Source organism: Epinephelus lanceolatus, chromosome 13 (assembly GCF_041903045.1).
Source record: "Epinephelus lanceolatus isolate andai-2023 chromosome 13, ASM4190304v1, whole genome shotgun sequence".
NCBI lineage: Eukaryota > Metazoa > Chordata > Actinopteri > Perciformes > Serranidae > Epinephelus > Epinephelus lanceolatus.
Genome location: NC_135746.1, coordinates 25,785,763 through 25,809,348, shown reverse-complemented (window position 1 = coordinate 25,809,348; position 23,586 = coordinate 25,785,763). Strand labels below are relative to the sequence as shown.

At 40.5% G+C, this 23,586-nt stretch overlaps 1 protein-coding gene across 4 annotated transcripts in view; it reads left to right on the top strand.

The window, feature by feature from the left end:
* ryr3 (ryanodine receptor 3) overlaps nt 1–23,586 on the top strand; it is a 159,617-nt gene that overhangs the window by 92,981 nt on the left and 43,050 nt on the right. For all 4 annotated transcript variants that reach the window (XM_078173909.1, XM_078173908.1, XM_078173907.1 and 1 more), the window contains 27 exons: nt 1,935–2,067; nt 3,514–3,617; nt 5,756–5,891; nt 6,305–6,488; nt 8,139–8,241; nt 8,385–8,505; nt 10,642–10,811; nt 11,656–11,876; nt 12,535–12,625; nt 12,969–13,109; nt 13,692–13,855; nt 14,094–14,172; nt 14,417–14,506; nt 15,078–15,221; nt 18,935–18,997; nt 19,148–19,223; nt 19,332–19,455; nt 19,575–19,690; nt 19,804–19,871; nt 19,968–20,089; nt 20,332–20,381; nt 20,471–20,531; nt 20,645–20,883; nt 21,437–21,518; nt 22,376–22,506; nt 22,652–22,770; nt 23,086–23,284. In XM_078173909.1, the coding sequence (XP_078030035.1) occupies nt 1,935–2,067; nt 3,514–3,617; nt 5,756–5,891; nt 6,305–6,488; nt 8,139–8,241; nt 8,385–8,505; nt 10,642–10,811; nt 11,656–11,876; nt 12,535–12,625; nt 12,969–13,109; nt 13,692–13,855; nt 14,094–14,172; nt 14,417–14,506; nt 15,078–15,221; nt 18,935–18,997; nt 19,148–19,223; nt 19,332–19,455; nt 19,575–19,690; nt 19,804–19,871; nt 19,968–20,089; nt 20,332–20,381; nt 20,471–20,531; nt 20,645–20,883; nt 21,437–21,518; nt 22,376–22,506; nt 22,652–22,770; nt 23,086–23,284 (3,331 nt within the window). The remainder of the gene's footprint in view (nt 1–1,934; nt 2,068–3,513; nt 3,618–5,755; nt 5,892–6,304; nt 6,489–8,138; nt 8,242–8,384; nt 8,506–10,641; nt 10,812–11,655; nt 11,877–12,534; nt 12,626–12,968; nt 13,110–13,691; nt 13,856–14,093; nt 14,173–14,416; nt 14,507–15,077; nt 15,222–18,934; nt 18,998–19,147; nt 19,224–19,331; nt 19,456–19,574; nt 19,691–19,803; nt 19,872–19,967; nt 20,090–20,331; nt 20,382–20,470; nt 20,532–20,644; nt 20,884–21,436; nt 21,519–22,375; nt 22,507–22,651; nt 22,771–23,085; nt 23,285–23,586) is intronic.

Sequence of the window (23,586 nt, the reverse complement as noted above, 5' to 3'; positions counted from 1 at the left end):
ATTTTGTAACTCCAAAGTAGAAATTTATTCAAAAGGGTTATTAGATACAGAGTGAATGCTGGAGGCACTGTGGTAAAAAATGGCTCATCATTTTCATATTGTTTGGGCTTACCTCTTATTTTTCATATTAGCAAGAGATTGAAATAGAAATTGATTGGGATTTTTGCCCAGATATAATGTGACAAAATCCTCTTGGCTTGGAGCAAAAAAAGCCACCACATGGAAATGGCTGCAGTCAAGCTGTCCATCAAAGGACGACTGGTCTGTCAACGAAATAAACTGTATTGAGACACTGACCTTTTCCTCAAGTCGACTACATATACACCAGTCAGCCACAATATTAAAACCACTGACAGGTGAATTGAATATCATTGATAATCTCCTTACAATTCAATGTTCTGCAGGAAAACCTTGAGCACTGCCATTTATGTGGATGCCACTTGACATGCATCACTCACCCAAACACCATTGTGGACCAAGTACACCCCCTCATGGCAACAGCTCTCCCTGATGCCACACACCACACCATGCCACACTGTAAAAACTACTTGAGAATGGCCAGAGGAAGGTGACAAAGAGCTCCAAACATCGATCTGGCCTCCAAACTACCCAGATTGCAATCTAATTGTGCAACTGTGGGATGTTCCAGTACCCCAGAGCTAAGTCCAATTTCAAGCTGGGGTCTCCTTGCATTGGACTTGGCTCTGACCTGTCAAGGCGTGGACACAGAACCTCTGGGGGTGTCCTGTGGTATCTGGCACCAGGGCGTTGGCGGCAGATCCTTTGAGTCCTGTGGATTGGGAGTTGAGGGACTGGCATATCCGCTGGATGCTCAGTCAAATTGGGATCTGGGGAATTGGGCTATTCCTGAGCAGTTGTTGCGGTGTTTCATTACGCACTGTCCTGCTGGGGTGGCCACTACCATCGGGAAGTGCCATTGCTATAATTGGTACTTGGTTACAACAGTGTTTGGGTGAGTGGTGCATGTCAAGTAACATCCGTGTAAATGCCAGGACCCAAGGTTTCCCAGCAGACCTTGCATCGTAACGAGATGATCGATACTATTCACTCCACTGGTTGGTGTTTTTAATGTTGTGGTTGATCAGTGTATGTGCCTAAAGGATGTACAGGAATAATGTCTTTCAGTGACACATGTAATGGGTCACAAGTATGTCAACCCCATAGAAGTAAAAAAAAAAAGAGTAGAGCAGACCTTGAACTGATTGATGCTGTCATTTGACAGGTTCAAAAGAAAATGGCAATTGTTGTTAGTTACTATGGTGACAACACATGAGTAAAGTGTGTCACACTTGCTAGTTTTTTGGACTCTGTTTCGGCCTACTTTACGTAATAAGTTGGCGTTTTCCTTTTGTCTTTCTCATGATGATCATCATGTATGATCACATTAATAATCATGAACACCTGAGTGTCCTGGCGTGTTGCAGAGTCAATGGTCAACTAACGCCTCAGTGACATCTGATATTAGAGAGATGGACAATAGCCAAACATGGCCAAAATTGTGATTCTCTTACGTACCAGTGGAAATACGAAGCACCTAAATTCAGCAGTCCTCAAATCCTCTCCAGCAACAAGATGATGGAGACTGTGCACAAAAAGATGCCTCTACATGCTTCATACTTCTCCACTGCTTGTTTGTTGTTACTGCAAAACCTCACCTTAAGGAGTTTGCCAATAGCCACTTGTTGATTTATACAAAAGTTGGCAATGGCAACAGTACACATAAAAATGGCAGCTGCTCTGACCATCCTGCTATACTGATTTGAATGAAATATTCCATTCTGCTTACGCTTTGTTTCTGTGGTCAGCTCCTTTCTGCTTGAAAATGTCAATAAGAATAAAGTTGTGAAGAAATAAATGAATGAAACTGTGGGTCTGCTTTGATTTTAGCATGTCTTTTACATTTGTGTCCACAGGAGATTGCCTTCCCCAAGATGGTGGCCAGCTGTTGTCGTTTCCTGTGCTACTTCTGTCGTATCAGCCGCCAGAACCAGAAAGCCATGTTTGACCACCTGAGCTACCTGCTGGAGAATAGCAGTGTCGGGCTGGGTAAGTACTGGTAGAGTCATAAAATGAGACAGTCTGCTCTCCTTCCTGTCCTGATAGTGTCTTTACAGCTTTGTCTTTGATTACATTTAGTGTGCATCATTCTGAGAGAGGACGACAGAGGTTTAAAAATGAATGGAAAAATCTAAATATGACAGATGAGCAGAGGGCACTCTGAAATAAAAGATGGGAGATGAGAGAAAGTAAAAGGGTATGGTGGAAGAGAGAAATATTGAGAGAAGTTAAATGGTTTCCTTAACATTATGAATTTCTTCAAGTATTTACCACACTGTAGGAACTGAAATATTGCACATTGCTGCTCCCGAAAGTGATGTGAAATATTCACAGAAACCAGTAGGTGCCACTCGCTGGAAGGGTTTTTCATTTAATTGAAGTGCAGACTCAAACTTATCGCCCACATTATGCCAGGGTATCAGTTTGAAAGTGAAAGGGCCAAAGAGGCAGGAAAATGAGGGACGGGGGTTATTTAGTCACGCAGGGCAGGACTGATGAGTCACTGGGCTCCGGCTGCTGCTGGTGTAAACTAAAGCTCCTGCCTGTGAAAGAGGAGAGGTTCACATGGTGTGGAGAAGACAGATGAATGCAAACACACCAGTCTGTTACGCCCAACATGAAACATTTGATATTTGCTCACTCATAAATCACATATGTCACTGTGAAGGTGCTGGGAGACGTGCCTCGTGCTTTCTCTGTATTTCAGGGCTAATTACCTCAAATGATGAGTTTGCCTGAGTGAAGGACATAATTAGAATTATAAACCAATTAATGATTTTTTTTTTTTTTTTAATCTAAATTGCCATGCAGCAGTGTGCACAATTATTGTCAGAGTAGGTGTCCAGTGGGAGTGTAACCATTTATTTAGGCAGGGAGTTTTGCACATTAAGGTGCAGAGGATTCATTAACTTATAATTAACTATCTGCACAACATCAGTATTTCTGCTACTGTTACCAGTTTTTTTTCTAATAAATTGCACTCATTACAATTATAATGGTCATTGTATTAAATTAAAGACTCTGATGTCCATTAAAAGTGACACAGTTAATCTATGAAACATTCTTTTAATCATTTAATGGTTTATAGAAATGTGCATTATGTTTGCAACACTAATTGAGTTTCAAACATTACTAGGGAAAGAGAGCAGAGGTGTGAAGTGCTTGTAGAATTAGAAAGAGTTGGAAATAATATTTTGTTGTTCTTGTAACAATAAATATCTTATGTGTATAACATTTTTTCAAAAATCAGGGTAGTTTCTAATGATCACATCTGACTACCTGCTACTCTGAACTGCAAGACACTGGAGAATATCACGATAACATATGTAGATAGACTGCCCCCTGTTGTTTAGTCCAGAACAAATGTAAAGTTTGCTTTGCTGGTAACACTTTGTCTGTGTTTGTGTGTGTGTGTGTGTGTGTGTGTATGTGAAGCCTCTGAAGCTATGCGGGGCTCCACTCCGCTGGATGTTGCAGCATCTTCAGTGATGGACAACAACGGCCTGGCTCTGGCTCTGGAGGAGCCTGATCTAGAGAAGGTTTGTTTGTGAAATCATTTTGACTGCAACTTAAATGATTGAGGCTGATATGCACTTAAATAACACCATTATTGCTCCTGTGTTATTAAGCACACCCAGTGAGGTCAGGCTGATTAGACTAGCAGTCAGTGTTGAGTTTAGTGTTTGGTATGACCTCAAGATATTTGTTGTTGTAGCAGAGGAATCCGTCATATGATAGACTTGCTTGTTAAATACTATTTCAGGCACTGTAAAATTGTGGATTTGAATCAAATTACATTTAACATGCTGAGAAAAGAAACCAGATATTCTGGTAAGAGTACATTAAGTTTTATTAAGGTTAAATACATGGAAACAACCTTTTAGTCTCAAAGTTTGTAATGGGACACAACAATGAAATTAGCATTGATGATTTAGTGGTATCTAGCAGTGAAGTCGCAGAACTGAAAATTCTGACGTGTGCCTAGCTTGAGGCGAAGACAGTTGCCGACACGAAAATGGGAAAACCCCAAAATTATGTCAATTAATGTCTTGTTTCGTACTCAAGCCAAAGGGTTTTAGTTAACCGTCATGGGAGAGTGTGTAAAGCTGCCAATAGTTGAATGTAAGAAGCTGCAATAAGAGTATTTTTGGTACTTTTATATTACTTTTCTATGAAAAATGACTCAAACTGATGAGTCGACTACTAAAATAGTCACTGATTATTTTAATAGTCGATTAGTCATCGATTAGTTGACTTATCGTTGGAGCCCTACTGGGCTACTGTAGAACAACATGACTGACTCTGTGGAAGGGGACACACTCCATACGTAGATATAAACAGCTCGTTTGAAGGGAATGAAAACACAGCAATTCCTAGTATAGGAATATATAGGGTGATTATAAACTAATTAAAAGATTAGTCATTATAAATATTATCTTCCATTTCTGCCAATAGATGTCCCTAAATTCTATGTACTAGGCCTTTAAAGGAAGAAATGATGGTTGGGAATTACTGTGAGGTTAGACTGACACCTGGGCCACACTGCCTGTGTGAGCAGTGCATGACAGCTACCTCGCTGAACTGCTACAGCTTGCATTCGTGCGACGTTCTCACAGACAATGTTGTTGGTGTGGCACTGCTGTAAAGCTGCCTGCTCCTATAAATACTGTATTTCCACAATTAACAGCTGGTGCTCCACTCATTTATGGAGCTGTGCAAGCCAGAGCATTGTCAACAACACGTCTCATGCAAATGTTTCACTATGAAAAGCCCTGTGTTAACAAATTAAGGGATTGTGTCCACAAAAATGTTGTCAGAGGGCTTTTTTTATTTTATTTTTGAGTATTTCTGTTTTTTCATGTCTATGACACATTAGGTCATTGGAACTGTAGTAAAAGATGGTGTAATTGGGGTGTCGGTGGCTTAGTGGATAGAGCAGGCGCCCCATGTACAAGGCTGTTGCCGCAGCGGCCCGGGTTCGAGTCCAGCCTGTGGCCCTTTGCTGCATGTCACCCCCCCCCCCCCCCCCTTTCACACTTGGCTGTCCTGTCCATTAAAGGCAAAATGCCCTAAAAATATATCTTAAAAAGAAGATGGTGTAATGTCAGTATGAGTAACAAAAGACCATTTCACAGTCTATTTTTGCTAAAAACTGCATGTGTCATGCAGTAAAATTAGGCAACACTCCTATTATCCAGATGTGCTGCAGCTGAGCAGCTGCCAAGCCAAGCCTTAGTGGTGCTGCTCATGCGGGCAGCGTGTCTTCTCAAACCTGGAAACACAGGTGCCGAAAAAAAAAAATACAAGAGGTTCTGCAACGCACACACGCAGGCAGTGTGGCCCAGGCATAAGATATTGTAACATTTTTGAGTGCAAAACAATCAGCGAATTCCTTTGTATTATTATTAGCTTGGATGATTTCTCCTAACCACTCTTTACTGCTGACTTTACGTATGGTGACACTGAGTTGGACAGAAAGAGAAGCCTCGTGCCACCCAAGTTTTCCCTGTGAAAAATGAAGTATGATTTTGTGCCAGTTGAATAAGCTTGCTCAGCAAATGCTTTCAAGCTGTCACTGTTAGTGACACTGACAGTCAAAAAGACAGAGTGTGCCATTATATTCCCCAGGAGTGAAGCAGGATTGTGTGTGTCTTTGTGTGTTTGTGTGTGTGTGTAGGTGGTGACATACCTGGCAGGCTGTGGTCTTCAGAGTTGTGCTATGCTGGTAGCAAAGGGTTATCCAGACCTCGGCTGGAACCCTATAGAGGGAGAGCGTTACCTGTCTTTCCTGAGGTTCGTCGTCTTCTGCAATGGTATGTCGTCTTTCATACTGAACACATTGTGTAAATACAGAAAATGTTGCCTTTTAAAGATGATTTGAGGACTCTTTGTTCACTAGTGATGCTTTAGAGTAATGCTACTCCGGAGGTCAGTTATTAGATTTAATCACGTTCTTCATATGGCTATGACAGCAGTATATATACATTGTGCTTGCATGGCAGGTCGGGCGATGTTATTGTGACACCATTATTAGAATTACCTCTAACTACTGTCAAATGCCCAAGAGAAGAGAAGTGCAAATGTTTATGGATAAAAAAAAAAAGAAATAATCCTTGAGGAAGGCAGTAAACACAAGGTCCAGGATTTCTGACCTGTCCTTTCAGGAGATGACTTTAATAATCACCTATAAATGTCTGTCCATTGCCCTGCTGTGTTTGTATACCAGGTGAGAGTGTAGAAGAAAATGCCAATGTGGTGGTGAAGCTGCTGATTAGACGTCCAGAGTGTTTCGGTCCTGCCCTGAGGGGAGAGGGTGGTCAGGGTCTGCTGGCCGCCATGAAGGAGGCCATCAAGATATCTGAAGATCCTGCCCTGGACCTACCCAGTACCCCAGCTGTGGTCAATACTGGGTAGGAATCCGCACCAGTTTCTTGCATTATTTTGTTCTAACCAGCCAGTTAATCAGCCTTTAGATCATCACGAGACACTAAAAACCCACCGAGCAGTCACAAGTGATAAAGTCTCCCATTATCTGTGTCTTTGTGGTGAATTGTTACACTTAATGAGATTTGCCAGTGTGTTTCTTATCTCGGCTAAACCCGCATTATTTCTCGTTATTAGACTTTAGTGCTATATCACTTTGAATTTGATATATTGTTCGTTCACATCACCGGGAAGAGATCGGAGTCTGCCTCTTTGTGTAAGCCTGCACAAAGGAACTGAAGAGAAAAGGAGTATTTGCTCTTAGTTTGAATGAGAAGTTTTATCTGATTGAATCGCTTTACTAAAAGTCTCCTACAAAAACAGTAATAATCACAATATATTTTCCTTATTTAACCCCTCTGTAACATATCTTTTATTAAACTTTAGATTGTTTCCCCCCAGAGATATTAAGACATTTAAGAACGCTCTGTTCTGAATAATAATGTGGCCCATATGGTTTTACACAACAAAAAGTTTTATAAACTTCTCCAAGTTCTTCAAAGTACATCTACTCATTCTCCCTCACACATATTAATATGCAAATGAGATTCCTTTCAAACCTTTAATTACGAAATACTTTACTGAAAAGCCTTTTGTCAGCGTGTGTGTGTGCTGGAGGTTTAAAGTTTCCACATCACACTTTTGTGTATGATGCGTATTTGACCATGATTGGCTTCCAAACTGTTATGATGACACAAAGTCAGCCTTGTTGGTTGGTACGTGTTTTTAACTGAGATTTAAAGTGAGCACGGAGAACTTTTCCCCTTCAGCAGATTAATGTGAAAACAAGCTTTTAGTGTCAAACTCTGCACATCCATCATTCTGCACAGTGAAGCTCAAACATCTCTTTAATGATGGACACAATGCAAAACATCTTTTTTCCCCATTATTGAGTCTTAAAGTAAAAATAAATGTCAGTAAGATAATTTTATTTAGTGTGTTTCTAGTCCAAACTTTGTTTTAAGATTGCGAAAAAGTAAATGATTATGTCAACAACAACTTGCCACATCCTGTGTATTTCAAGATACAAGACAGTTATTTAGAAATTTCCCAAAGCACAACAGAAACAGCTGGAAACACTCTTTTAATTGACAATTCTTTGATGTTTCCAGTAAGTCTTCATGACTGCATCTGAGACAATTTAAACTCTAACTTAAACATGAAGACATCATAGAGAGATCCTTGTCTGGTTAGAGGTGTAAGAGTAAAGAATATAGCAGCCTTGACATTGATGGTAGCTGTCAGTAAAGCAGTGTGGAAACTGTTGGCTCCTGCCTGCTCACATCAGTATGCAAAGGCTGTTATACACTGGCTGCATTTTAATGCGGAAGGTTATTATTGCATGAAGTGAGGAGAGGGATTGGGAAGCAGGTCAAAATCAATATGTATAACGCAATGGCCTGTGAGGAGATCATGTTTTGTGCCAAAATATTGTTATAAATGCTCACAAAATTGCCCATCTAATGCTCTTCTGGTGCCCAATTTCTTGTCAACCTACTTTGTCTGTGGGTCCTGATTTTCCTTAGTGAGGTTTGCAGGATCCCAAAATGTGTTGTCAAAGTGATTGTGTGTTTCAGGTCTGGTGAGGAAGAAGAAGAAGTCATTCACATGGGCAACGCCATCATGTCCTTCTACTCAGCTCTTATTGACCTGTTGGGCCGCTGCGCTCCAGAGATGCATGTGAGGAGCTTTTTTATCACACATACATCTTACTTTTTATGTTATGTTTTATGTTATCATGATCCTCTGTTTAATAACATAGACCACTACAATGACTGGCATGAAATAGCGAGTTGAATATTTCCTATTTGTGTCTCTCACAGCTTATCAATGCAGGTAAAGGAGAGGCGCTGCGTATCCGAGCCATCCTGCGCTCTCTGGTTCCCACGACAGACCTGGTGGGCATCATCAGCATCCCCCTCAAAATGCCTGTGCTCAATAAAGGTATGTTGGTCTCAACAGCTTTGTTTGCTACATGAAGCCATGCATGCAAATGTTGATGGTTGAATAGTAACAGATAAACAGAACACAAATGAAGGGGGAGCACATTAATAACAGCCAAAGGTGATGCAGGAAAAATGGTCTTTGGATTGAATTCAAGGCTGTAACTAGTCTCACACGCAGCAATCTGATCGAACTTTTAATTTAAACTGAATATACAAACACAAGCTTAAATAGATCAGAATCAGATTCCCTCCACTGCTTGCTGAACCAACATGCCACACTACTTTACTGCCTGCAAATATGAAAAGAGTTTGATTTGGCTGGTATGTACTGTGAGTCACACTGCCAGATCAAGACAACTCAAATAAATTCATATCTCTGCACTTTGAAAATAATCACAGCTCTGCCAGCTGGAGGTATATCACGAAAATGACTGTGTCACACCAGCCGGGCTTCATTCAAGAGTGCATATCTGTTCGCTTCTCTCCCTGTGTTCCTACCGTGGAGGAAAATTGTGCCCACAAGGTGTTTCTTGCACCTTGGCAGTTTGTGCTTTGACTTTTAATTTTATGTGTAGTTATTATCTTACCTGGGAAAATCTTCAGCCGCAATCACACCAGAAAATTAACTTCATATCCAATTTTCTCTGTGACATCGTCTAATAAGAAAGCAAGCTGTGTCTTAAATGACTGAACTCATTTTACTTTTTTAATAACTTTCCACAGCTTATAATGCCTGGAATTACTGTTACCTTAAATACACCTGTGATGCTTATTTACAGTGCATGTGCAACAGATGTAGAAACAAAAAGTGATTTCATAGCGGCCTGTTTGGCGGGTGTAGGCTGCAGCCCTCTTGCTCAATACTGGACCAGTTTAAAAAAAAAAAAATTGTTCCCAGTAGTCAATAAGATTTTTTTTATTTTTTTTTAATGCCTCCGCACCAGTGACAGCTGTGACAGGAGGCATTATGTTTTACAGTTGTCCGTCTGTTTGTGTGTCTATACATACATCTGTACATCCATCCCACTCTCTTGAATGCATTATCTCAAGAACACCTTGATGTATTTTTACAAATTTGGCACAACTGTCAACTTGGGCTCAAAGATGAACTGATGAGATTTTGGTAGTCAGCGGTCAAGGTCACTGTGACCTTGTGTCTGTTACATTCTGGTGAAGGTGATATTTCAAGAATGCCTTTAGGGAATTTTCTTAAATTTGGCCTAAGCGGTCACTCAGACTCAAGGATGAACTGATTAAAATTTGGTGGTTGTAAGTTAAAGGTCAAGGTCTCTGTAACCTTGTCTGTCCTGTTCTCGTGACTACTGTATCTCAAGGACAACTTCAGTGAATTTCCTTACATTTGATACAAACTTCCACTTGGACTCAATGATGAACTGATAACATTTTGGTGGTCAAAGAATCAAGGTCACTGTGACCTTGCGTCTGTTACATTCTTGTGAAGGTGATATCTCAAGAACACTTTTAGGGAAGTTCCTTTTATTTGACACAAACAATCACTCAGACTCAATGATGAACTGATTAGAATTTGATGGTCAAAGGTCAAGGTCACTGTGACCTTACAAAGCACGTTTTTTGCTGAAACTCATTTATGCCAATTGTGACAAAATTTCACATCAAAGTGTAATAGGATAAAATGATGACATTTTGTATCCAAAAGGTCAACGGTCAACTTCACTGTGGCATCATAATATTCAGCAAAAACACTTTTCTGGCCATTATTCAGCATCATATCTCAGGAACAGAAGGGGAGACATTTGGTCAGATACTGAATTGGTGACACTAATCTTGGGTGTGCACCTTAAAACTGTGCTGATTGTATAGATCTTCAGTGCTGCCTGGGAGAAGATGTGTGTGAAGCATCAGTATGTTTACAGACATACAAGTAAACTGTAAGAGAAAGTGGTGCACAGAGGCAGACAACCACAAGGCAGTTATTTACATAAACATGGGAAAATAGGGTCTAGGGTGAAAAATACTAAACTTACCAATAAAATACAATTTTAATAGTCAGGAATACGAGGAGAAGTATCAGATTAAATAGAAATGATAAATACAATGCTTACGTATAGCACATTAAACTGAAACTTTTCCCCTTACATGTGTTTGTGTTCAGATGGCACAGTGACAGAACCCGACATGTCAGCCTCTTTCTGTCCGGACCACAAGGCCCCCATGGTGCTCTTCCTGGAAAGAGTCTATGGCATTGAGGACCAGAGCTTCTTGCTCCAGATGTTGGAGGTTGGCTTCTTGCCTGACCTCCAAGCATCTGCGTCTATTGATACTGTAAGTGGCAGACAACCCAAATAACTTGGACCTCATATCCCTAGTCAGCCTTCAAGCTCCCATTTTGTTACTCACTGGCCACCAAAACATATGTGTCAGTGTTTTTGAAAAGAGAGTATTTTAGTCTTTGTAGCCAATAGTTTCACAAAGAAAAAGTTCTTGGTGCAGCAGGTGCATTATTAAATCTGTGTCTTCTTTGTCTCTGTTCCATTACATTTCAAACTCAAATGGTGTTTTTGTCATCTAGTTATAATTTCAGTGCACACTGTTTGAATTTGAGTTTTCAGTTTGCTCATTAGATGTATGACAGAGGCAGATAATCTGAACAACCACAGATTGCTCAGAACAAAGCCTTGTCATGGCTGCCTCCAAGTTGGCAGAAACATTAACATACTTATTGGTGAAATCATCAGACTAAAAATGTTAAACATCTGCTCATCTTCATATGATCAGTACTCAAACAATCTCGTACTGCAACACTCCCCACTGCAGCAATATGTGAATCACCGTGGAATGACTGTGAAAATTTCACCATTCTCTCAGAAAAATAATCACTGTTCACATATTAGTCGAACTCGTTTAAAACTGGATTATTGCTTAAAAGACTTTCTGTTTAGTCAGTGCCCTTTTCAAACCTCCATTCCTAGCTGTGACATCAGGGGGGAAATTAAGTCTTTTCAACTCCACTTTCCCTTTTTTCTCCATCCCAAGAACCACATATTTCTTTTTTTGCTGTTGCCAGGAACCTTTATTCACTCCCAACTCTATTAATCTTGACATGCGGGGAGAGGTGTGTTTTGCCTCACTATCCTTCAGCCTACATGCATTGTTCTCTGTTCCACAGGAGCTGTTGAGCACCAGTGAGACAGCACTGGCCATGAACAGATACATCGGCTCAGCCCTGTTGCCTCTGCTCACTCGCTGCGCCGCTCTCTTTAGCAACACAGAGCACTACGCACAGCTGATTGACTCCACACTGCAGACTATCTACAGGCTGTCCAAAGGACGCTCACTCACCAAGGCCCAGAGAGACGCCATCGAGGAGTGTCTGCTGGCTATCTGCAAGTAAGGCCGGCAGAGCTTTGTCTAGTCTCAGCTGAGTAAAAATAGCAAATGGGCGCTGGAGAGTTACAGAGGCTGCATCATGTTATTATTTAAACGAAGCTGCTGTCAGAAGGGTCGTCTCAGGCTTTAGGGCAATACATAATTTGACAGCCCTCTGTGTCACTTTAGTAGAGCATGTAGGTCTGTTCACCACAACTCACAACCTGCAGAAAACAGTGACAGCATCAGCAACATTTTCCTTCATTACTAGTTCCTTAGCATTACTGAGTGATAACACTGACATTTAAGGATTTTAGCCTGTTGGCAGCCATTTTGGATGTCTCCGACAGAGTCTGACCCTGACTGACCCTGAATCATGGAGCATGGTGCATACAATTTGTTGCATACTTAGGGTCACATTGCAGACTGTTTCCCTTCATACAGTGGGCCCTTTTCACCTAGTTTTAAAAGTATTCTTGGATATGAGTACATGTATATTGATATTTCTGGGCAGCCTGGTTTAATTACACATGAGAGAATCATATCAGATAAGTGCAGTGGTCATATTATATTGAATCTGCAGTTATTGTAGCTACTCCTCTTTAGAAGAAGATATCTAGGGAGTCTCGACTCACTGCTCTGCATTTCTTTGTTTTAATAATATAATTATATTTCACAGGCACCTGCGTCCCTCCATGATGCAGCAGCTGCTCAGACGGCTGGTGTTCGACGTTCCCATGCTCAATGAATACTGCAAGATACCTATCCGGGTAAGACACTGGACAGGGTTTCCTGTCACTACTGAGTTTGATTTATTGGTTGAAAGAGTTATGGGATAATTATTATAAGCAATCAGAGGCGTCTCGTATATTACAACCCATTTATCCTCCTCAGTTGCTGTGTGTTGAACATCTACACATGATTGTTTATTCCACCAAGCATTTCCTAAATATTTGTGTGAAGTCAGGTGACATTGGGCACCATGTATTTTACCATGTATACATGTAGTACAGTATGAAACGGCAAAAACCTAACTCTCTGGTAGAGAGATGTACAAGACTATTTCATAAACTTGAACTCAGTTGTTTCTTTTCTTGTATCTTTGATCTCTAGCTCCTGACCAACCACTATGAGCAGAACTGGAAGTATTACTGCCTGCCTTCTGGTATGGGCAGCTACGGCACAGCCTCCGAGGAGGAGCTCCTTCTAACCAAGAAACTCTTCTGGGGAATCTTTGACTCTGTTGCTCAGAAGGTACAGCCACAACCATGTTGTGCAGAATATTCATTGAGATAAGCAGACAGCGTGTGTATGGACCAAGAAATTATTTATGGTTTCGGAAAGCTGTATTACCTTTCTGTATTTTCTTTATCTATCTCCCTCTTGGTCATTTTCTATCTCTGAGAATAAATCAGAAGTATCAAGAGGCGAGGCAATATTTTCCCTCAATCTTTCTCTGTAGCATAACAAAATGTTTAGTAGTCTAGTGGTGTTTGCTCTCATCAAGATTTCCTCAGTTTGCTGCTGTTTTTTTATATTCTGTTTTCAGAAAAAACTTGAGTTTTCAATACCTGAGTGTGGCCCTCGTGAGAGAAAAGTTCTCCATAGTCAGAGGTAGTGAAATGAAAGCTCAATGAAGTGCTTCTGAGCAGAGCAGCTGAGGTGAAGCCAAAACAGATGAATCATTTATCAGTCAGTGACGAGACATTGCTTGGTGCAGACTTTTCCAGCCCTCTGTGTTTCACTCTGCCTCCTCTTATTTTTCTGTACTCAGTCTGTCCATCTAATAGCTAATGCAGACATGCCCTCGTTCTGCTATATCTGCCTCTTCTGCAGAAGTACGATCCTGACCTTTTCAAAATGGCCATGTCATGCCTGTGTGCCATTGCTGGAGCCTTGCCTCCAGACTTTATTGATGCCACTCTTGGAGCAACACTGGAGAAACAGACATCAGTGGATGCACAGGGCAACTTTGATCCCAAACCCATCAACACTGCCAAGTGAGTTGAAAATGCATTTATTTTTATTTATTTTTTGAAGCTATATTAGGCACGTGGTTGAAATTAATCTAATATCTAAAACTGATTTGCTGTTTTGCCAATATTAGCTCTGTCAATTTAATTAAAATCTGTGTGTATATCTTGAGTGTTTGTTGTCAAAGTTTTTACCTGCTCATTATACAAGCAGAATTGACTTTGAAATAACAATAAATATTTAAACATTATCTCCACTCTCTAGTATCTCCCTTCCTGAAAAACTTGAGTACATTGCCAATAAATATGCAGAGCATTCCCATGACAAGTGGTCCTCAGAGAAGGTTAGTCCCTGTGCATATGGTTGCAGTGTTTTCCTCCCTCGTACTAACATTTAATTTATAAAATATAACATATAAATAGATTATTTAATTATATTTTATTTGTTTTTGTTTTTTTAATTTGTATCCTACATTGTCTGGTACAGTAGCGTGCCTGGCCAGAACTCACAATATAGAATTTATACTACTGAGTTTGTATACCTGAAATGCAGTATACTACACAGTGTACAATAAACTGTTGTTGCAGGTGTCAGCAGGTTGGAAACATGGAGACAGCTTGGATGAGCAGGCCAAAACTCATCCACTGCTGAAGCCTTACAAAGGGCTGAGTGAAAAGGTACATGCACACACAGCTGCTGCTAGAGAAAGCATTGTCCTACTGCTGATTGTGTTTGAAACATAGTGAAAGAAATCTTGTATTGACCAATGTTTACAGGTAGATTTAGCTGTAAGAAGAACCTCTCTTAATGGCAAAGCTATTATGAAGACAGAAATGATGGCAGTAGTTGTTTTAAGGCCAGAGTGGTGCAATTTTTTGAGAGCAAAAGTTATGGTTTGCCAACTTGAAAACTTGACTGTGAAAGAAGGGAACTGGTCAAATACAAAAAAAAACATGGTTTTATAAGTCTAAGGAAGGCAAATGATTTCTTTTATTGACTTTAATCAATGTAGGGATGAAAAGGTAATTTATTAAGTCAAGGTGAACTTCATTCTTTAACATAAAATTCCAATAGGAAAATAAACTAGAAATGAACATCCTTAAAAAAATGTAATTGTTTCATGAGCTGATCAAATGTATTTATATGACTTTCACTCGTGCTGAACTGTCACATTTGGTGGAGACACAGTCCTTCATAAGATGTTTAGCCAAACAGTGTCTAACAGACTTTTGTGTGTTCAATATGCAGGAGAGAGAAACATACCGCTGGCCAGTGAGGGAGTCTCTGAAGAGCATGCTGTCTATGGGCTGGAACATTGAGAGGACCAAGGAGGGAGAAGCCATGTTCCAGCAACGAGAGAGTGAAAAACAACGAAAGACCTCTGAGTCTCAGGTAACATCCTGATGTATGATCCACTTATTGTGTGATTACTTTTCATCACGATTAGAGAATAATGTTTCCTTTGTGATACTTATTTACTATCTCACAAACTGACATAAATTCACAAGTAACCCCTTTTAAAGTTGTCTTTGTCCTCTCTGTTCAGCAGCCTCAGCTTTTGCTGTGATGTTTTTGCACTTTGTTTGCAGAGATAATTTATAACAGGGCCCCATTGAAAAATTAAAAGGGAGGGCCACTCCCTTGCCCTGCAAGAATAATGGGCACAAGGCAGCAAAGCTAATGGCTTGTATCACTTTCACGTCTTGCTTCATTTATCACACAAATGCTTTTTTTTTTTTCTTTTTTCTCACATATTAAAGTTATTGGGCAACATGCACGTCATGAAAAGCATGAATATTGTTTGGGACTAAGAAAAAGCTGCTGCAGTTTTAAGTCGACAAAGATAATGGCTGTGTTTTTATGTTTTTTTTTTAGCAGCATGGAAGACTGTCTACAGTATAGACAACTTAACATTTACATTTGACTTACTGTAAAAGTTAGGGCTGCCCCCTAATAGTCGACCAAAGGTTAGTCGACCAAAAGGTCATTAGTTGGCAACATTTCATTGGTTGCTTTGTCGCAGAGAGAAAAAAACAAACAAACATGAACTCTATTAGGTGCTGCACCTTGTCTAAATAAATCAAAACCTATATGACTGTACCATAGGGCTGTCAAAATTGCTGAAAAATGACGTTCGAATATTCCTTCTAAAAATAACTCATAGGTTCGAACCATTCAAATTTTTATTTTTTTTTTTCGCATTATGTCCACAAGAGGGCAAACTAATACAAGGAAACATACTTGTATATGTATTAATACAAGGAAACATAACTACTTGTAGGTATTTTTATTTCAACATAAACGTCTTTGAAAACATTTACATACCTACACATTAAAACACATAAAACAATTATCTATAACATTACGTTATAAACAACTGCGGACCTCTCGCTCGCCCCCCCTTATGCAGTGCTTTCAGTGCAGCGGCCCAGGCCAGCGCCCACTCGTAAAGAGGACAGCTGCGGTGGTGTTTTTTTCCCCTCCACAATCGAATATCAATTTTCACATTCGAAGGTCCTTTTTTTTTTTTTCAAATTCGAATTTAGAATATTCGTTGACAGCCCTACTGTACCATGTGGGAATTTAGCTTGAAAGGACAGTGCTCGGCAATCAGACAGGAGTCACGTTAATTTCCAGGGCTGGTACCTGTGGTTAACACACAGGCTAGTTAATAACATGTCGGGCAGGAAATCCAAAGTGTGGGATCATTTTGAGAAGGTGAAGGACGAACCCAAGGTGATATCAGGGTATCCGCGGGGTCTTAGAAAAGTCTAAAAAAGTCTTAAATCTAATAATTTGAATTTAAGGCCTTAAAATGTCTCAAATTCTCATAAAAGGTCTTAAATACAATTTTGAAAGGTCTTAAAAATCTATTGACGTTACTTTTATTTAAAACATGCATAAACTTCAGTCTCGATTTTAAATGTTTCGATTTTTGAGGACGCTATAACGTAACTACAAAGCGGAACTGAAGTAGGCTACCTGTGCTGCCCGGTCAGAATTTATCGAACACCACCAGCTAATGTGCTGTGCGCGCGCAGCGGTGTGTTGTGACAGACAGCTTAGCATAGCAGCGGAGAAAACTTACTAACAAAAGCCCACAGCAAAGCCGAATTACTTGCATAGATGGGTAAGTGCAAGTTCAACGATTTGTGGCTTCAGAACGAACAGTTTAATACATGGTTGAAGCCGGTGGATGGAAACATATATGAAGCACACTGCACTTTCTGCAAGAAAACTTTAAAACTTGGAACATTGGGCATCAAGGCATTGGAATCCCATTGCAAATCAGAAAAACATAAAGCGGTCATAAAATGCCAGCAGCAAACGCTGTCAATCAGCCAGTATTGTTCCACAACAGGAGCTGGAGCATCAAGGTCCAGCGCGACCCAGTCTGCTGCAACTCCAGTCGACCTCCGGACAGCGTTTGGGTCTACACCCACACTAAAAGCGGAGGTGCTATGGACTTTTCATACGGTAACTAAGCACCAGTCATATACTGGTAATGAGAACACTGATGAGCTGTTCCAGACTATGTTCCCGGATTCCGAGATTGCGAAAACTTTTAAGTGTGGAAAAGACAAGACGGCGTACATAGCGCGATTTGGATTAGCCAATTACATCAAGAGAGACCTCATCTCCAAAGTTAAGGGCCAGTTCATGCTGATGTTCGACGAAAGCCTGAATCAAACGAACAAGACCAAGCAGAGCTCAAGAACATTGTGGAGGACATTGCAGCCACGGGACAAGAGCTCAGATAGTTCTTGTGTGCACACATACACACATGCACACACACACACACACACACACACACACACACATACACACAATGGCCGTTGGCTATAGAGTTTACCAATATTTTTTTCATTCTGAGTTCCAAACAAATATTAGTTCACAACAGAGAGGTTACTGGTGTTTTTAGTTAGGTTAAGCATTTTGTATTCCAATGTGAAAGAGCTGTGAATAAATTCATATACTTTGCAAGTAATTCCGGGCCTCCAATTTTCCTTCAAGTCTTTTGTACTTTTTTGCCATTATCGATGTGAAATGGGTCTTAAATTGTATTCATTATGGTCTTAAAAAAGTCTTAAAAAGTCTTAAATTTGACTTGTTGAAACCTGCAGAGACCCTGGATATGTAAACTCATCTTCATTGGTCGACTACAAACATGACGTATCATCTGAAACATGGAAGTAGCTACATGCCCATTAGCCACTTAGCACAATCATTACTGCTTTGCCAACAGCATCACTAACAGGCGGCTCGCTCAGTGTGTGACGTGCACTTGTAGATAAAATATAGGCCTATATTAATGAAGGTTCATTAGTACGGTTTGTATTTCTCTGTAATGTAGCACAGTGTTAACAATGTTACTGATACTATTCTTTCTCACACCTTCAACTCACACCATTGTGTTGCCCCGCCCAAAATATATAATCTAATAATTAAGTTAATATCTTAAACATGACAGCCAACCCTAGATTCACTCTTGTTTGTTATAATTGTGTTTTTTTGACACTGTGTCTGATTTTTATAGCTTCCTCTTGAATGTGTGCTGCTACTACCTGATGGGTGTATTTTTATAAAACCCTGACCTCACCTGCACGCTGTTTTTTTAGCTGGGGGTTACACACCCATAAATGTCCTGAACACAGCAATGCAAGAAGAAAATCAGAAAATACAGGTGGAGGGCAAAGTCTCTGCAGATAAATACATCACCACACACACACACACACACACACACACACACACACACACCTTTAAACTTAGTACTGCAACATCAGTTTTAATTTTCTCTTCTGTCTGTGCAGCCATGTCTTGTGTCAGTGCTCTTGTTTAGTGTAGCCAAACCAGACACAACACACATCACTTCCTAAACACCAGAATATTTTTCCAGGGAAGAGCTACCAAAATGTTTAGAACTTCAAATGTAAAAGCTTTAAGTCAGACATGAACAGAATCACAGATGTAATGTCTCGGATGGCAAAAGGAAGTAAATTACACATTGATTTATAGAGAAATATTGTTGAATAACTAAATTAGATCATCGTTTTGAATATTCAAATCTGGTTTTGTGCTTCTGTTGTCTCTGTCTGTCTTTGTAGAGTAATGGATTCAGTCCTGCTCCAATGGATTTACACAATGTCACATTGTCAAGAGAGTTACAGGTTAGTTTGTGTTCAACTCTTTATAATGTTGTTATAATGATGATATGATCACTGTTCTAGGAAGTTTGTACATAAGCTCCAATCTCAGTTTGAGAATTGTCTGTGTAACTCGAAACCAAAATGCTTAGATATGATAAAATGTGTCTGCAGGGCATGGTGGAGGTGGTTGCAGAAAACTACCACAACATCTGGGCCAAGAAGAAGAAGACTGAACTCGTCAGCAAAGGTGCGTAAATGTACATTTTAAAAATACACTTGCCCTGGGCTAATTCTGACCTGTTATTTGTGTAAAATGCATTTGAAATGATTTTTGAGTTTGATTTGACCGACCAAGGAGGAGGGACCCACCCGCTGCTGGTTCCCTATGATACCCTGACTGCTAAGGAGAAGTACAGAGACAGAGAGAAGGCCCAGGAGCTCTTCAAGTTTTTGCAAATCAGCGGCTACGCCATCATAAGGTTTACCTCCTCTTATTCCAATTCATCCTTCATTGAAGACATATGTAAAAAAGGAATAAGCATAATGTCACAACAGCCAGCGTAGTTTTAAACCTAATTGTAATTGTTTCATCTGACAGAGGTCTGAAGGACATGGAGCAGGACTCATCATCCATGGAAAAACGTTTTTCCTACAAGTTCCTCAAAAGGCTGCTGAAGTACGTCGACTCTGCCCAGGAGTTCATCGCTCATCTTGGTAAGTGTGTGGCATTTTAAACACAGGTAATTTGGGCACTGAGAGATGCATTACATTGATTCAGAACCCTTTTGTGATGCTGACCTCGCCACTCAATGTTGATGTTAATCCAGAGGCTATGGCCACCAGTGGGAAGACAGACAAATCACCTCATGACCAGGAAATCAAGTTCTTTGCTAAGGTATGGAACACTGATATGATGTTGAATTTACTTTTAAATAGGCTTTTTTTTTTTTTTTTTAAGTTTTAGTCTCATACCTCACTTTCTTCTCTCCAGGTGTTGCTTCCTGTGATAGATCAAACTTTTAAGAACCACCATCTCTACTTCCTGTCCACACCCAGCAAGAACCTGAGCAGCTGTGGCTGTGCCTCCAACAAAGAGAAGGAGATGGTCACCAGGTACTGTGTCGAAGCAATATACAATCTGTGTAATCAGTATTTCTGTTGTCAGGTTTTTGCTGTTTAGAGGGGTTTGCCTTGCAGTCCTCCCTTTAATCTCAGTGAGAAGAGAGCAGAATTTCTCTTTCATATTTTCATCAGACTTTTTCTTATTTCCCTGCTTACTTCGCTTTTTTTTTTCAGCTCTTTGTTCTCTCTGACGCTTTTTGTTCACTTCTGTTCTTACCGTCTTTCTTTTCCAGCTTGTTCTGTAAGCTGGCAGCTCTTGTCAGACACAGGATTTCTCTCTTTGGTAAGGTTGGCATTGCCTCAGTCTGTATCCTCGTGTGCCTGTTTGCTGTGAGTATCTCTCCACATCTACTATAAATGTTTCTCTCTCAGGAAGTGACTCTGCCATGATGGTGAGCTGTCTGCACATCCTCACCCACTCACTTGACACAAGGTAAAAACACACTGTTGTCTGTACAGTATGTGCACGCTGTTCCATCAAGAAGACAATTAGCATTTGTCTCGTGTGTGCTCATCAGCTCTTGTGTCCCTTTCCCCCTCACTCAGAACGGTGATGAAATCTGGCTCAGAGCTGGTCAAAGCCGGGGTTCGGACTTTCTTTGAGAACGCAGCAGAGGACCTGGAGAAGCTGCTGGAGATGCTTAAACTGGGGAAGTTCATGCAGTCCCGTGCCCAGATGAAGAGCGTCACCCAGAGCATCAACTATGTGACCGTGGCACTGCTGCCCATCCTCACCGCCCTGTTTGAGCACATCACAACATATGGGTTTGGAGTGGACCTTCTGTGTGAGTTAATGCTTCCACACCATTTTCAGTTTTTTGTTTTACTTTATTTTTATTGCCTTTTAAATAAAAAGCAAACAGGAATAATACATTAAAAACACACACACAATAAAATACTCATACTCATCCGGCGGAGCTTTGCTGTCTTACCCGAGCTGTTGCTTAATCCACAGGCTGTACTTGTGCATTTTCGTATTGCCCGCCACCCATGCTGCCACCACAGACACTGCACTGCCATTTTCTCATCTCAGATGTTTACAAAAACATATTTAGCTTACTGTTTTATCGTGATACTAGTGCGTTCGTTACCATCTAGCTGCCATTGTGTCACATGGACGAGTTCACATTATGTAACTTGCCATCAGGAGCATTTATTGGTCCGGTATGGTGCAGTGCATTCTGATAGTTATAGGTTTTCTACCCCTTGAGCGAAGCAAATGCCACAGCTCTTTTTCTCTGTTTTCTCTGGTCATGTAGCACCACTAGCTTCACAAGTATTTGTATCGTTCTATCTTTCGTTTGATGTGCGCTAGATGAATGTTTTTGTTTGTTTCAGTGGATGATGTCCAGCTGTCCTGCTACAGATTCCTTACCTGTTTGTACTCTCTGGGAACAGGAAAGAACATCTTTGTGGAAAGGTAGGAGGCCAAGCCTTTCCCAAACCGTGCAACAGGGTGTAAAATTGCTTCTGACTCTACACGTGAGCAGCACCGTATATTTGACCATTAAGTTTAAGACTCCTCGGTAACTATTAATGCTTGCTATAATATTTTTATCATCTGTGAGAATTCTTATCAAGGAACTGTGAAATAGAAATGTATAAACTACATTATGCTTGTCACTGTTAATTAGGATATGGCTGTTAAGTTTTTTGATTAACTCATATTTGTGACAGATGTCCTCAGCAATTTAAGGAGGATTTGCAGTGCCTTGTGTACTCTCAATTAAAAAGTGTCTTATGTGTGCCACAGTTAATGTGATACAGTATGTGTAACAAAATGAAGGCAGAGGTTTTGACTTTGGCCAGACAAGACAAGGATCATATTTAATGAGAATCAATAAAGTGAAAAAAGATTTCACGGCCCAGTGAGACGACACAACAGAAACACTTTGTGCTGTGAAATGTCTTTCATTAAAACCACGACTCTGTGGCGTTATCCCCTGACTGGCTGTTACACGGCAATAAAACCTCCCAGAACTGTTGTGGAAAAGAAAGTTTCTCACCTTGAGCTGACTCAAGCTGTGAAATAATCAGTGATAAAGTTTGACCACAACCTTACCTTAGCTGTCTGGACTAAATTAATCTTGATACAACGTGGTGCTCTGTGAAGTCTCAGTGTACTGAGAGCCCAGTGGATCAAGTGTTGAGATTTGTCGTAACAAAAACCCCAAAAATGTTCCGGTTAAAGACTTGTTATGTCGTATGTTGTAAATATTTATTTTTGGTGTGCATTTTCTCATATTACACTCCGTGAATGTACACGTTGATCTGCAGGCATCTTCCAGCAATAGGGGAGAGCCTGGCAACTCTGGTGGCAGCCATGCCTGTGGCATTCCTGGAGCCCCACTTAAACGCCCACAACCCACTCTCTGTCTTCAACACCAAGACCCCAAGAGAGAGAGCCAGTGAGTGTCCACCTGATCCTCCTTTTCATTTTGATCACTATCACATTTATTTACAATGCTCTGACATTCCTGTTTTGAGATTCTTGAAGTATTTTGCATCATCTAAGAATTTAAAAAATTTCATCTTGTTGTTTTTCTATTCTAGTCCTGAGTATGCCGGACACAGTGGAGGAGATGTGTCCGGAGTTGCCGCGCCTTGACAGACTGCTGAAAGATGTCAGCGATGTGTCAGAGTCTGGTGCTCGCTACAGTGAAATGCCACAGGTCTGAGGGGCTGATGGGAAATTTAAATGTTTACAGAAAGCTGCATTTTTGAGGTGTTTGGTCCACAACAACATGGTCACCACTTGTATGCTAATGAGTTGCATTATAGGTAGGATCCAGTGTTAATAGAGCTTAGGGACTGTGGCTGTGTCTTGAATTGCATACCATGCATACATACCCAATATGAGTACTATTGTTGGACATTCTTTTGTGTGATATTGGATTGAAAAGCTCCTATCAGAAATGATCAGTGTATATTTTAAACGACTGAGATGTACGTCACCAGACATTTGACATTCAGCCTGTCTCCTGCAGGTCATTGAGGTGATCCTCCCCATGCTTTGTAACTATCTGTCCTACTGGTGGGAGAAAGGTCCGGAGAATTCACCTCCAGATGCCCACTGCTGCACTATGGTAACTTCTGAACACCTCAGCATCATCCTGGGAAACATCCTCAAGATCCTCAACAACAACCTGGGCATCGATGACGCCCCCTGGATGAAAAGGATTGCAGGTATGTACCACACACAAGCCTGTTAGAGAAAGTTTTTTTTCCAGACTTGCAAAGACATTGCCACATGGGAGTATGCATTCACATTTCATTAGGTGGTGAGTTCAGGTCTCAACAGAGGTAGAAACTTCCCTGCTCATCCACTTTCTCTTCAAAAACAAACATTGAAAGAGTCAAATTTAAGGTCAAACTTCAGCATAATAATAAAAAACTCTGAAAAGTTATTTTAATTGAGTAAATCCATGTGGGAACCTTCATTTAATTATTGTAGAACATTTGCATTTGCAGGGCACATTCCTCAGTGG